At 45.3% G+C, this 16,121-nt stretch overlaps 1 protein-coding gene across 2 annotated transcripts in view; it reads right to left on the reverse strand.

The window, feature by feature from the left end:
- Window positions 1-16,121, reverse strand: part of PRKN (parkin RBR E3 ubiquitin protein ligase) — a 1,321,737-nt gene that overhangs the window by 30,981 nt on the left and 1,274,635 nt on the right. For both annotated transcript variants that reach the window (XM_077755151.1, XM_077755149.1), the window contains exon 10: window positions 5,130-5,213. In XM_077755151.1, coding sequence (XP_077611277.1) covers window positions 5,130-5,213 — 84 coding nt within the window. The remainder of the gene's footprint in view (window positions 1-5,129; window positions 5,214-16,121) is intronic.

Here is a 16,121-nt window from a genome sequence, read left to right on the forward strand (position 1 = left end):
CTGGTCTTTGGGGAGGAGTGCATCAAACCACTAGTACCTGCTAAATTAGAAGCCTGGCCTGGAGGCAGCAGCTTTCAAAGTATGCAGGGAAACTTCCTTCATAGAAAAACTGGAAGATGGGTGGTTTTGCATCCCTCTGTGCTGAGTCCTGTGAGGGTAGATGTGCTTACTGTGGTGTGCTGCTGTAGGAATTGCTTCTGTGTTTGCTATAGTCTTGTGGGTCTCATTGTTATCAGCCTTGCTGGCTGCAGAGCTAGGTGCTTGGCACCCAGTCCTAACAGTGGGGGTGCTAGATGTGGGGCCAAAACCCTTCATCTCTCTGGGGGAAGCTGGGGGTTGGGAGAGGGGTTTGTCCTCACTGCACAGTGCCAGGAGTGAGATTTATGGCAAGAATGTGTCTCAGCCTCTCCTACCCATTTTTATGTGGGTATTTTCTCATTCATCTGATATGTAGGAGTCACTTGGCTAGTTTCTAGATCTCTTTCAGAGGGCATTGCTGCAGGCTTGGTGCATATAGTGGGGCTGGGAGCTCAGGATCCTCCTGCGTCACCATCTTGGATGACTCCTCTCCACTCATTCTTGTAGAGTGTTTGCCTAGCTTCATGGTGAGAAGGGAGGGATGGGGATGAAGGAAGGAGTTGCCATTCTTTCAATAAGCACTTAATGAGTGCCTACTGTATCCCAGGCATCCTAGGCACTTGAGATTATAAAACAATATTTCAGTGTGATGAATGTATAACAGAAGTGTATCCAGTTGTCTGAAAGCTTCAAGCAGGTCATAGTGTGGGCAGATGGCTTTATGCCAGAGGTGACATGTGATGTGAGTCTTGAAGGTTGAGTAGGAGCTTGGCACGTAGGGATAGGCACACTCCCCTTAGACACTGTAGATTTACTACTCAGAGAGAGGGCAGTCACTGTTTCCAAACCAGTTTGATCGGGTGATGCCACTGAAAATGATTTCCTTTGTGTCTTTGGATAATGTCATTGAAAGTCTAGAAGTCTCAGTTTGCCTGCCTGTTGAATAGGGAGAGCAGCATCTACTACTTAGAGCCACTGGGGGGAATGAATCAATTTCTGTGGTTTGCAAGAGCAAGTGTTTACTTATCAGTAAAAGCCTCCAGAGGGAATTTGTGGAAGGAGACGGAGCATGGGGAGGAGAACAACCAGGCAAGAACAAGGGAAAGCAAATGGGACTGGACTCTCATTAGCTTGTGACGGATTGATCTTCTGTCACTGATTTCCCAAATGCCCAGCAGTTTCGACCTAAAGCATGTTCAATATTTTAAAACCAATTTAAAACCAATTTTTGAGTTTGCTTTAAAAAAATTATTGCATTAATCAAAAAGTGCATTAAGTTTAGGGTCAAGGAGCCCAACTGATGGAAAAAGCCTGATTGGGCCCCGGGAGACATGGGCTTGCCTGGCTGGGTAATGTAATGTCAAAGTCCAGAAACCACTCAGCTTTCACAAGAGAATGCTGGAGAGTGGCCACAAACGCTGAAAGGAAATACCTTACAAGTGAAATGAATTGGAAGGAAATGTGAAGAGGGTTAATGAGAGTATTTTGTTGGTATTAGCAGACTGTAGACATGAGGCTGCATCTGAAGCCTTTAGTCCCAAGAAGGGAGCTGCAATTAGATTTTGGTAGTTGGATGCGTAATGTATCCTCTTTAAAAGATTTCATATATGTGGAATTGCAGAGGTCATCCACCTGGAGATCACTCCCACTTGAGAGAAATACAAGGAACAGAAAACAAACTAGCCCTCTTAGAATAAGAGTCCTTCTTTCTCTTACTGAATGGAATTGGGTTTTTTAGTTTGATGAAATAGCTCATTTGGTTCATCCCTTTCCATGTCCAGGAGGAGCTGTGATTGAAATCAAGAGGCTTTGGAGACTTGGTAAATCAGAACATAGAGAATACACTGGCTATTCTGCATTCTTTCCCCTCCTCTCTTCTGCACCTGGAAGGCTGACTCCCACAGGCTGTGTCCCTGGGACCTCTTCAGGCTGGCTTTCAGTTGGGAGACATTAGCAAGAGATCAGAGGGTGGGAGAGAGGAGTAGAGATGTTTGTCTTCATTCCCTTCCTTCTTGGGGCCCACTTCTGTCAATGCTGGACCCTCTGTGATCATACCTCCCGTCAAGGGGCCCCGCCTCCATGGCTCCAGCTCACAGGGTTATTCCCTGTGTGACATCACTCTTGTCCCTTCAGGCCTTGGGTGGTCATGTCTCCTCATTGTTGCTGCACTCTGAGGCCCTCCACATTGCTTGGGTTCTTGAGACCCTTCCCCACCACTGTAGGTCATCCATGACCTTTCAGTTAAAATCTCTTCATGTGCCCATCTGAGTTGAATCCTCTTTCCTGTAGGACCTGAATAAATCAGGGACGTATGGAAAAAGGGCAGCAAACCCCCAAGAAGTGCCTTCTGTTCTCAGGCAATGGTGAATAGACAGACTCTTCCAGTTTGGTTGGTCAATTTGCTTTGTTTTCGAATGAGAGGGATATGCGGTTGGTCTAGGAGTTTGAGCCAGGCAGGGTGCAGCCTCATTTCGGGGAGGTCTTATTGCAGGGCCACCTCTTCTTGGATTCTTTCTTGGATTAGCGATTCTTCTTCTGAATTCCTATCATACTGATTTTTGGTGCAGCCAACAATCTCACCTCTGTGAGAGCAGGTACTTTATCCCCAGAGCCTAGCACAAAGCCTAACAGATTATATGAGTTTAGTACATATTTGTTGAGTAAATGAAAGGATGTATTTTTCTTTTTAGATGCCTATTAAACATTTATTAAATATCAAGTGCACCAGAGAAGATTTTTGCCTCTTTATCTTTGTCCATGCAGTGTTTTTGCTGGAATGTTCTTTATCATCCTTCTCCCACCGTCCTTCTGACAAACTCTGACCCACCTTCCATGACTTTTCTGGGGAAGTGTTATACAAAGCTATAGATTTCCTGAACTTTGTTTTAGCCTATTACTACTATTACATATTTTTCTGTAAGTCTCCCTTATGACTCTTTTATGTGCTTATCTGCACAATATACTGAAGAAAAATGCACTTATCTGCCATTTTCCAACAAGATGTCTGGTGCATACAAATACTTGGTTTAATGTTTGCTAATGGTGGTCTTGGCAGACACCAGCAATGGATATGGGTCATCTACGCTTCAGCCCAGCTCTAACTTTCTTTCTCCCACTTTCCTGAGTTGAACATTGATGGTTTAATGGTTTAAAATTTGGGGGCGGGGGAGGAGAGCTACCTCAATCTTTAACACCAAGGTTGCTTGGCTCTCCTTGAATGAATAATGAAGGGGAATATTGAGTGGGCCTGGCACTTGGACAACTGTAGGTTAATGGGTTATCTTCTTCACCCTACTTCTACTGTTTTCCAATAGGTAGACATTAAGGTACCACTTCTTGAAAGCCTTTGTGTATGTTTGCAGTCATAAGGGCCCAGGGATATAAGATGCTAGACCAACCCCATTTCTCGGAGCCTTGGTCCAGCCTAGCTCTTCTGGGCTACCATGGTCCTGAGGCAGGGTGGGGTCTCATGGTCAATATTATTCCTGACATCAGTATGCAGTGAGTTCATATTTGAATGCCCCTGAGCTAAAATAAAATCAACAGAAAGAGCATTTGCTGCCTCTGTTGCAGAAATGGCAATTCAGATCTAAATCTCCCCGTAGGCTCATAGCCAACATTTTAGAAGCTGATAAGAAGACCTGAATTCACTAATTATGTTTATTGGGTTATGCTAATATTAGTAAATAAATCCACAGAATACCTTACCAAGATATATTTCTTTATGCTCTGATTTTAGAACACTCAGATATTTTAAAGACTTTTTTGATGTTTATTTATATTTGAGAGAAAGGGAGAGAGAGAGAGGTGTGAGTGGAGCAGGAGCAGAGGGAGAGAGAGAGAGAAGATCTGAAGCAGGCTCATGTGATGACAGCAGAGAGCACAATGTGGGGCTCGAACTCATGAACCGTGAGATCATGACTTGAGCTGAAGTTGGATGCTTAACCCACTGAGCCCCCCAAGCACCCCAGAACATTCAGATATTTTAAATGATCTCCTGTAAAATTAAAATATTCTAAAATTTCCGTGTCTGTTTATGAGGTTTCTGTCAATAAAGTAACCAAAAGGTTTATCTGGGTAGGTTTAATGTTTAAAACCTTATTAGCATCTATATCAGTAGAAAAATAATGAGCAAATTCATCAGCCTTACTGAAATTTTTATTCCTTTCCTCTAAGGTTTGGTTGCTCATAATTAATAAATAATAGAAAATGTATTTGCATTTCCCTAAGCCTGATAGAGTAGATTGGAGAGTAAGGCTCAGTAAACATGTTCTTTACCTAATCCAGACTGAAATACAATTTAGAATAGTTCATGATGTTGCTAAAGACCAGTTATATTCTTGCATCATATCATATGTCTATGCATATCATAGTTTCACCAAGGATTTTAAACAAGCCATATTTGAAAAAGATATACATGTTGGGCTAATACTGATTGATCTGATTCAGAAATTGTTGAATTGCCTGATCTCTCTTCCAAAGACTCCTCTCGTCATGCTATCTTCCTTTCCCCTATTCCATATACCCCTAGGGAAAATCTATTATGAAAGTATGGACATGTCCCAATGGCCATCTACAGCCCTACCCCAAGGAGGTGGGTGGTTTTGGAAGGACTTTGAGTGTGAAGTAGCCAGAGCCCAATTCCTGTGGTTGTTGGCTACTTAGTCTGGCTCTGCATTTTTTAAATTTGCTTTGCTTTGCTGATTATTATTTTTAATATAATTTATTGTCAGGTTAGCGAACATACAGTGTATACAGTGTGCTCTTGGTTTTGGGGGTAGATTCCCATGATTCATTGCTTACATACAACACCCAGTGCTCCTCCCAACAAGTGCCCTCCTCAGTGCCCGTCACCCGTTTCCCCCTCTTCCTCACACCTCCCACCAGCCCTCAGTTTGTTCTCTGTATTTAAGAGTCCCTTATGGTTTGCCAACCTCTCTGTTTGAAACTATTTTTTTAAAGATTGAAACCCTCCATGGGATTCAGGAAGCAGCTCTTGTCTCTCTCCTATATTCTGAGCCCTGTTTTGTGACAGGAAGAGGTCACCCTACCTGAGAAACTGCTCCCGAGGCTTCAAATAGGGCGCTGCATTCACCTTCATGGTACGCTTCCTTACAGTCCTGGCAAAAGACGAACTGTGGAAGAACACATGTGTGTTAGGGTTGGGCTTGTTGGCTGCATCTGGATGTAACATGTTTTCCCTTTTCCAAGCGCATTATATTCATCCTTCTGATGTGTATGATGGCTTCTGCACCAGAGTACTTTTTGCAAAGAGGAAATAAAGTTATATTTTGATGATATCGTTCATTCTTTACTAAACAATGTTCCAAGAACTATAGCAGGGTTTTAAAGATGCATGAGTCATATTTCCTCAAGATGTTTCCAGTCTGGTAGAAAAGATAACAATGCAGATAAATCCTGTAGTAAAGTGTTTTTGGAGTTAGGCTATGAGGGAAATGACTTTATTCAAGAATTTCATATCTAGGTGTGCCTGGATGGCTCAATTGGTTGAGTGTCTGACTCTTGGTTTTGGTTCAGATCATGATCTCATGGTTTGTGAGTTCCATCCCCACACAGGGCTCTGAGCTGACAGCATAGAGTCTGCTTGGGATCCTCTGTCTCTGCCCCTCCCCTGCTCACATGCATGCGCTCTCTCAAAATAAATTAACTTAAAAAGAAAGAATTTCACATCTGGTATCTGTTTACATACATAGAGGATTTCTATGTTCATTAATAGACTTGGTTTTGCAATGAAAGCCTTTTATGAAAAGAAGAAATAAATTGTGTCCCCTGCAAATTCGTATGGTGAAGTCTTGACACCCAGGACCTCAGGATGTGACTGCATTTGGAAATAGGGTCTTTGAAGAGGTAATAAGGTAAGGTGAAGTCAGCAGAGTGGCCCTCATCCTATGTGACTGGTATTTATAAGGGAGGATTAGGACATAGACACACACGCACTGAGAGACACAGTGTGACACAGTGAGAAGGTGACTCGAGGGGAGAGGCCTCAGTAGAAACTCAGGGGCTTGTTCTGGGGCTCCTAGCCTGCACTACTGTTTCTTATAGTTCTCTTAAAGATTTTTTTGTTGTTTGAGGCCCCCGGTCCGGGGTGCTTTGTTATGGTGGCCGTAGGAAGCTAATACCTCATCTGGAGCAGTTCTTCTCACCTGGTGATAGTGTCCCACAGAATGGAAGAGACCTGGATCCCAACCAACTGCCCTCCACCTTCCATCTGCAGGGAAGGAAGCTACACGAGTGAAAGCTGGAAAAGGAGGCTGTCCTACTAGCCTCTGGCATCAGTAGACCCTTCTAGAACTACTTCACCGTCACCAGCCATGCTCCCGAGGTTGTGGGCTCTGTGGTAGGACACGTGGGGTTGAAGTCATCACCCCGTGGCCTCCCACTGAGACATGCTGGGAAGCCAACTTGTCACCTGGGCCTCAGTTTCCCCCTTTGTAAAACCAGGATAACAGTAATAACTATCTCCTCCGATCACTGGAAGAGGTAGGTGAAATAATATGTGCTAACACACAAGATGTTCTAACCGTTACACAGATAAGGGCCAGGGACTGCTTTTCCCCGACCCCATTTCACAGTGGAAGAAGGAGTTGCTTTACTAGAAAACAGGTTCCCTTCAACCAGCATTCTCTAACTCACTGGAGAGAAACAGCTCTCACAAGAGAACGAGTGTGATTAATGAGTTTGGCGTATGGGCAGTGGTGGTGGTTTTATAGCCTCGGCCCAGAATGAACTGATACTCCTCCCATGGAGAGGTGGGTTTGATGCCTCCTCAGGTTGGAGATGGACATGTTCACTACTTGACCAGTAGCACATGGTGGAAGTGATGGTGTGTGGCCTTCTGGGCCCAGGCCTTGAGAAACTGGCAGCTTCCGCTCATGTGAGTGGCTCATGAGAGGCTCATGTACAGAGGAACCAAAGCCCCTGGCCAAAAGCACGGGCTGAGTGCAGGCAGCCAGCACCAACTTGCCAACCATATGTCTGAGCCATTTTTCCCAGGGATCTTCCAGCCCCTGGCTGAGTTGGCCCAGCTGACCCCATGTGGCACAGAGACACCCTGTCTTTATGCGACACTGTCCAAGTTACAGCTTTGTGGGAAAAAAATGATCGTATAAAGCAAAACAGGAACAGGATTGTTGTTGTTTTAAGTCACTAAGCTTTTTGGTGTTTTTTACCCAGCAATTGATAACCGATATAGTAATGGCACCGAGAATCTGGAAGACTCAAGAAAGTTCTGGAGGCTTAAAAGTTCTCAAATGAATATTCTATAGCATGAGCCAGGAAGTTGGCACAATTTTGCTTCAGATAAGAGTGATTCAACGCGATAAACAAAAATCACAAACAAACAGGATACAGAAAAGCCCAGCTTTCTCCCCTCCTACATCGCCATCTCTCTTTGCCTCAGAAACAGCCCGTCCAAGTACTTTTCCTTCATGCCACGGAAACAGATTTCCTTCCTTCCTCACATCCAATTTCTTGTTTTAACCCCTCATCTGAAAATTGTCTTAATCTCAGCACATACCAAACCAGAAAGGCAAATGTTTTATAAGGAAAAGATCTTTTTGGATATGATTCAATCTTGGGGCGCCTGAGTGGCTCAGCCGGTTAAGCATCTGACCCTTGATTTGGCTCAGGTCATGATCTCATGCTTAGTGAGTTCCAGCCCCGCACTGGGCTCTGTGCTGACAGGTTGGAGCCTGGAACCTCCTTTGGATTCTGTGTCTCTCTCTCTCTATCCCTCATCTGCTCACACTCTGTCTCTCTCTGTCTCTCAAAAATAAATAAACACTTGGAAAAAAAAAAGATATGATGCAATCTACCTTCTAGCCACCAGTTTCAGGATACTGTTGCCTTATTTCTTCTCACAGCAAAGAGACTGACCCCAGGTTTGTGGGATGTAAACTTTATTTAAAGATGCAGGTTGGCGGGAGAGAGATATATGTCAGGATGTCTTTACGCAACTCAAAAATACCACCGGGTTTTAATTCCTGACATTTTAATTTTCCCTGACTTGAAAGCTCATCCAGTGAATGGGGAATCTTAGGGCTTCCTCTTAAGATTAAAAACAATTTTTTTTTATTAATGTCTCTGCTCATCTTTGGGTTGGCCTTGGAGCCAATGCTCTGCTCTATGTGCTCATGTTGAAAAAATGTAGACTGTGTGGTTCAATCACTGCGAAGACCTTGCTGTGTGATTTCACCCCAGCGCTTTATATGGAAGCGAGTCTGATCTCTCGGCGTGACAGGGAAAACGCTTCACATCTTATTAGCTAGTGGATGAGATATAAAATCAGTTTCATGGTAGAGGAACACCCTGAGGTTGATCAGTTTGTCAGAATAAATAGGCCTTTCCTGACACAAAGACATTAAATTCCCTTTCACACTGGTACTACAAAGAATGGACTAAAAAAAAAAAAATAACAGAAAAGGAAGAGCACATAAAATTGAAGGCCTCACCATTTCAGCCTGGCAAAAGGCAAGCAGAAGCTGCAAGAATACACCGGTGATAATTTTACACTAATGTACCTGTTAATTTGCTTCTATTCCGNAACTTGAATCTGTCTCCTACAAAATGGGGACATATCTAGAAAGTCTGACTTGATCTTGAAAGTGTTCAGGTTTTTAATTACTCAGAATTCAACCAGGAGCTTGTACAAATGTTTAGAGCCCTCAGTTCCCAAACCGTGCACCAAGGTAGTCTGGGGTGCCAGGACAGGCTCACAGGGGTGCAGTGGGAAATTTTACGTCTTTGAGGAAATTACAGTGATACTATCTGTTGGACACTATGTGAACTACTAACTCAAGGCAGTTCATGATGTGACCGTGGCTTGTGCTCCCCTTGTTTTCATAACATATCTTTGCAAAAATGGGTTTTTGGTTATTGGGATAGAAAAACAACTAGCATAGGAACATCTGTGCGCGACAGGAGATGCAGTTATTTAAGAGTGAAATAAAAATAGTTTTTCTTTCCATATCTGTGAACTATCCTTACAAATGACTATTAAGTTGCTAAGGTATTCATCTTATTATGTTACTTGGATTTAAGTATTTAATGCACAAAACTGCTTGGACCTAAGTATTTGATAAACAAAACTACGTTTCTTTTGGCCTAGAAGGACCATGAAGAACCTACTGAGTTTCTAGGCGCATGATAAACAGAGGAAGGTTGGGGATCTCCAGCTTGGGTAGGTGCTCCCAAGATAACGTTTTGGGACAGTCTTCGAACACTGCAAGTGGCACAGATATTTCTAGAGAAAGAGCTTGAGGAAAAGACAGATCTGGTTCCAACGTTTTCACATTCACTCTGCTGACTCTGCATATCCCTCACCTGGGGGCACATGGATCTCGTTCTAACCATATTCAGAAGGCTGCAAATCACCCGGGGACTTGCTCTTCACTAACTGTGGTCTCACATTCCCTAAAAAGATACCTTACAAGTGAATACTAATTGAATGGAAGGGACCGCTGCTCATTTATGTCGTCTTCTCCTCCTGGGCTGTTCTCTCTTGAGCTCTAGCTGATAAATGCCACTAATTTCTTTAGTTAAAAAAAATTAAAACATACGTATAATGTCAGTTCCCTAAACTCTATCCCTTATTAGATTTGATTAGAAAGCAATATATATGGACTGTATTATCTTAGCTCCTACGATGTTAGCTTTCAGTGTCAACTTGACTTGACTATCGTCCCCAATTATTCAATCAAACACTAATCTGGGTACTTCTGGGATGGTAGTTTGTAAGCCCAAAACATCCACACTCAGTCTATTTTAGGAAAGAGAGAGGATCTTAGATCATCTGGGTGCGCCCGATTCAAGCTGTCGAAAAGTTTTCAGGGCAGAACTGAGGTTTCCCTGAGAAGAGGGTCTGTCCTTGGACAGACCGTGGGCCAGCCTGCCCCTCCCGGAGGCCTGCCTGTGGAGGTAGGGTCTGCCCGGTCAGCCCCACAGTCACGTACATCAGTTCTCTCCCTGAGCATGTGCATATGGATCTGCTGATATACAGAGAGACCGATCTATACATCTATAGATCTCTAGGGACAGCTGAATATATTTATAGACCTATATCTATCTATATCCTATACAACTACATCTACCTCCTGCTGGTTTCGCCTCTCTTTAGGAATCCTGGCTGATATAACTCAGCTGCTATAGAAAAAAACTTTACTAGGTCAGTTCATTCTTTTGCAAATGGCTATACCATTTCCATATAACATTATATAACGACATTAAACAGCTACTTGAGTTTTCTATGTTATTTGCAAAATTGTAGTTGAAATCTCTTTCCGTGTGTGTTTTTTAATCCCAAGTAGGCACAGGACAATGGCTCTTAGAATTCAACATCAGGAACAAGGTCATCACTCCCAACAGCGTGACTGTGACTGTGTCCCTTTATCTGACAATGAATATGCTAATCCAATTCGTTTTTATCTTTGGATTAGCTTAGCTGTCTGGGAGTTTGGTGCCCAACTTTCTGCTTAACTGCATAAACTGGCTCATCCGCGGCGCCTCATATGAGGCATACAGCTTTGAAGCAACTATTTAGTAAATACGAAATTCAATAAGACAAACTGTTTTTCTAAGAAGTAACAGCTAAACTATTCTTACCATTCGAATCATATTTTATTTGCCTTGTAATGAATACATGTCGAGCATTTGCTTTTAGGATGAATGAAGTCTTGGACCCGGGCCATACATAAAAGAATAGCATACTGTAACATCACATAGCAGGCATTTATATTTTTAAAAGTCAGATGTACTTATGTTTAAAAATAAAGCCTCTGAAGTCAGAAAGACCTAGGGACAGAGGTCTTTCTCTACCATTAATTGTCCTGTGTGACCCTAAACATCTCTTTCCTTTATTAGTTTGTAAGGGAGAAGTAATAAGGTGATGAATATTTAACACAGGTTCTGGCACAGAGTAGATGCAATCAATGGCTCCCTCATAGAGTTATGATGTGTTTATCATTCAATATCACACCAGTAGAGAAGGCATTTGATTGATGTTGGAGTTTGATTTCCCACATGTCCATAATGGAGACGTTCAAAAGGAGACGCATGTATATTTTCTCACGAGAAGGAATCAAGTGAACAGCTTTCAATGCCATCAGAAAATTCAGTGTCTGCTGATCAATAAAGCTGAGAGCCAGTTGGTGCCTATAAGTAACGACCCTCAGACAAGGGTTTGATCCTTCAAGTTGAATGATGTCTGGAGGATCAAATTTCTTCCTGCCTATTTTCTGTCATGACAGCATCTATTATAAAAGCATTTTATTATCTGCCATTTATTTTTCCCCCATAGCTCTGAAGTTCTGTGTTCAAAGAACAGGAGAGAATCCAATATTATCTTAGGACCTCTTACTATATAGTCAAGGGAAACATCAAAAGCCTGAGGCACACCTCTGTGCTTCTGGGGGAATCAGATGAAATATTTTTCTTTCCAGTAGATGGCAGCACTGATATACATATATGATCTAGCCTTGGTGTGTTAAAAATAGTATATCAAAAGAGTAAGCCTCCCCACGGTGTGATACAAGCTGCTGATACAAGCAAAATTGTTCTAATAAGACGGTGCAACACAACGGAAGTGGTGTGAGATTATAATGTACTAAAACACACTTTTGAAAAGAAGAAAGTCAGGTTATTTCTTTTCAAGTACACACCATCTTAAAATCACAGAATCTCATGGTGGGAAGCGATCTTAAACTATGCCATGCTCCAAATGTAAACAGACTAAGACAAACTTGCACTCAACCTCCCAATGGCTAAAAAGAAATAATTTTGAGGAAGCTGAATATAGCCCAGTGGCTGAATTCCTTTGTATTTTTCAAATTCTATATGAATCACGAAGGGGGGAGTGTGTGCCTGGGTGGCTCAGTCAGTTGAGCATGTGACTTCGGCTCAGGTCAAGATCTCATTGTTCACGGGTTTGAGCCCCACAACAGACTCTGTGCTGACAGCTCAGAGCCTGGAGCCTGCTTCGGATCCTGTATCTCCCTCTCTCTCTGCCCCTCCCTGACTCATGCTCTGTCTTCCTCTGTCTCAAAAATAAATATAAACATTAAAAAAAAAATGAAGAAGGGTTAAATAGTGCCACCTAGATTCCTTCAAAATACCATGACATTGACCCTTCTCATCCCCCAGATTATTATTGTTTTAGGTTTCCTACCACGGAAGGCCCTTACTTTCCTTGGTTTAGTTTTCATCCACGGGGTCTTAACCAGAACTCTGAGAATTCTCTGTTCTTACATCGTCAGGATCTCATCAAGTATGGTATGTACTCATTCAATCTTTCCGATGTGCGTTGCCTTAATTTATACATCCTCTGTGAGTACAATCTAGTGGAAGACTTTTTTTACCATCTGTCTCTGAACCGGGGACCTACAGAGACCATAAGCTTGCATGATGAAGAAACCATGTCCCCTAGCTGACCCTTAATAAGGCTGACCTCCAAACCTCGAGTCAAGAGGGGCACCTCATGAGTGTTCCAGATGGTGAGGTGGGGGGAGCCTCTGATGATGGTACTGCTGGAAATTGACCTGTCCAATATATAATTATAGACCAAGAGATATAAACTGACTTCCTACTTCAAAATGTTTATAGTTTTTTAAAACCTAAAAACGTCTGCTGGCCATTTATTTCACCTTTAACAGCTTCATCGAGATAAAACTCACAGAGTCATGGGTTTTAAAAATTAGTTTATGTATGTTTTGAAGGGATAATACATGCACATGGCAACCAACTCAAATGGTGCAAAATGTATATGGTGAGAAGTGAGTCTCCCTTCCTCCTTGATCGGCTGTGATGCTTCTGGGAGATAATCACTTTCGCCTCTTTGTACCCTTCCAGAAATTTTTCACGCATTCTATTTTAAGGCAAAAATGGCGTATAAAATATTGCATTATGCCTCATGCTTTGCTCCTTGCTTGTTCATTTACTACATTTACAGCCTGCTCTCCATCAGGGTGTGCTGAACAGCCCTGCTCTTCTTTTTTTTTTTTTTTTTTTAAAGTTTTNACCTAAGTGAAAGCCGGACGCCCAACCGACTAAGCCACCCAGGCGCCCCCAGCCCCGCTCTTCTAAGTAGCTGCACAGTGTCCTCGCTGATAGATGTTCCTTCCTGCATCTAACCAGCCCCCACCGATGACCATGAGGACTTTTCCAATATTCTGCCATTATAAACAAAGCCACAGGGAACATCCTCCTCCGAGGGTCAGTTTGCACATGCTCAAGGACATCTGTAGGTTGTGTTTCTAGAAGTGAAATAGCCGGGTCAGAGGGCATGTGGAGTTTAAATTTTGACTGCATCTGCACATCTGGCCTCTGTGGAAGATGAGGTCCATGGTCAGCAGTAAGGCATGTGAAAGCCTGCTCCCGCCTCCACAGCTCGCTGTGGTACTGCTCACGATCCACCGACCATCGCCAAACAATGGTGTGGGAAGAATTTCAAATACACACAGCATTTTTGCTAAGACCCTCTACCCACACTGTATCACCACAGAGTCACCACAGGGTCCTGGCCAAATAACTAACCCCGAGTCGCTTCTGAGTCTTGTGCATTTGGCTGAACCAGGGTCAGCAGCGGCCTATGGTCCAGCCCCACCTGTCATTTGCCTGCTCCTGGTACCTGGGCTCTGAGACTAGATGCACCAGCCTGTCTTCTTGTTTGCCTTGGCCCGAATTTGGTCTGCCTGCTGGGAAAGGACCTTCAGTGGGTTTGAGCTTGGTGGCTTTAAACAGTGATGGTCAACAAACTGGAGGTCCAGGTCAGAGAGCAGGAAACAGGGGACTAGGAAGCACCAGGCTCGGTAGCCAGGGCTGTGTCCTGGACCNACTGAGCCACCCGGGCGCCCCAGCTGTAACCATTTTGAAGGACAATTCCTGTGGTGACCGTCCTCACCCCCATTCACGGCATCTCCCGGCTCTGGCCTTCACATCATGGCTTTCCGTGTTTCCAAAGGGTAAAGTAGGATTTGGCCACATGCGGGGATTCTTGCATTTATAATGTTCACACCATCCATGGTCGTCTGGACAAACTTCTGGGCAGACACATTTCTGTATCAGACTGAAAATTCCCTTTAGCATCTTGCAAGGCCGGCTCAATTTTGCTTTAAAATCAGCATTTCCCAGACTTTATGGAGCATTTGGCTCCTTCCAGAAACGGAGCACTGGTCACAGAGTATCAAATTCAACACCGCTTTCAAATATTGCCATTCATTAGTGGACCCATTCAAATATTGCCATTAATTAGCGAACATGTCTGAAAATGGCCATTCATTAGTAAAATGCACAACATATGCCTTCTAACATTTTTAACTGGTCTCTAATCCTTGTGACCTTATCATTTACAATCTGTAGCAAGGCACTAGACTTTGCAAAAATGATTGCACTACGCCAGTCAAAACGTTAAATCCAAGCCATATGGCAGTTTGAGCCCAATTCGTCCCATGTGCCCGTGGGCTTCCTTCTGTTCTCTTAGCACAGCGGGGGGACTGACTGCTTTCCTTGCACACCTGGGCCCGACCCCAGAGGGCTTGGGTCAGGGTCAGTTTCGGAAAGGAGCCAGCCAAGTTGGTGGGTTGGTGGTACCCCACCCCCCCTTCCGCCCTGGCCCGGACACATTTTAGAGACTCCCGTCTTTGGAGATTTTGCAGGTTATCAACAATCCATCCACCAATCCATCAGCAGGAGGCGTTACCGCGCACCGAGCAGCTTCCTAGGTGCCTGGGGGGTTATCTGTCCCGCCCCCCACCCCGCAGCCTCAGCTAAAAGTCAGGGTCCTTCTCTCTTAAGCACCGTCTCGATCTTACACGTTCCTCTATTAAATGTCTGCCCCTCTGTGCAGAACTAATCTGGCTTATGGCCTCTTCTACACTGAGAGGACCCGGGTCTTACTATCTCTGTGTCCCCAAGACCCGGCGTCTGAAACACGGGCGAGCAACGTCTGTTCTGCGCATGCACGTACGCAGCCCGAGTTGCTGCAGGCAGAGCTGGGGGGCACTGCCCGCGGGAAGGGAAGGGCGGGCGGCGAAAGTCCTACGGCCCACAGCCCTGGGCTGAGTCACCTGCAGGAAGCAGGTCTGCAGGCACTCGGAGACNCGGGGGGGAGGGGCGCGAAGGAGGTCGGAGCCCCCGGGGGGTGAGGGGGGCGAAGGAGGTCGGAGCCCCCACGCAGTTTCCCCAGCAGCCCCGCTGCCCACGTGGTCACACGTGTCCGGAGCCGCCTTTCCTCTTTCCCCTTGCTCTGCAGCCACACGCACAGCCCAGGCCCCACATCCTCGGGGACGCGGACCGCACCTGCCGGCTGGGTGGGAGGCCTCTCCGCGCCCCCCCCAGCACGTGCCCCCGTCCTGCTGGCACAGAACCGGCGGCGGCGTAGCATCGTTCCCGCTCACACGGCGTCGCCCCGTTTACCCGCCGGGCCTAACGAGCAGGGTTCCCGGGGTCGGCAGGGGACCCCCGTGTGCGGCATTAACAAGCGGGAGGAGCTAGGAAAGTCTACGCTTGCAAACGCCGGGGTGGGGTGGCGCGGTGAGAATCCAGGCTGAGAACGCGGAGGAAGGACACCAAGACGTTCAACGAGGGGAGTTCTTTCGTGACCTTGGAGCCCACACTTTGAGTGCAATGACGCAACTCTAGCCAGATTCAGAAGCTGAGCCCCCGGGGCGGAGGGGGTGCAGAGGGCTTCGCCGCGGAGGGATGGGACTGGTTTGAAAGCCGAGAAAGAAATCAGAGACCGTGAGATGCTAGAAAGAGAGGGCGCAGCAGGGGGAGGCGCCCCTGGAGCACGTCAGGGCGGGGACAGCCAGACCGGTCAGGTGGAGAGGAGGAGGGCTGCGTCTCCGGCTGTGGGAAGGTGACGTGCAGCGCCGGCACCGTGCTGCCCAGAAGGGTGTGTGAAGCAGACCCTGCCTGCGCAACGCAGCTGGGGAGCTTCTGGGGTCAAAGGGGAAGAGGTTGCAGCAGACCTGGAATAGTCATTGTCAGGAGATGACAGAGTGGAGAGAGGCCCGGCCACCCTGAGGGCC

Source organism: Crocuta crocuta, unplaced genomic scaffold (assembly GCF_008692635.1).
Source record: "Crocuta crocuta isolate KB4526 unplaced genomic scaffold, BGI_CrCroc_1.0 scaffold11, whole genome shotgun sequence".
Lineage (NCBI taxonomy): Eukaryota > Metazoa > Chordata > Mammalia > Carnivora > Hyaenidae > Crocuta > Crocuta crocuta.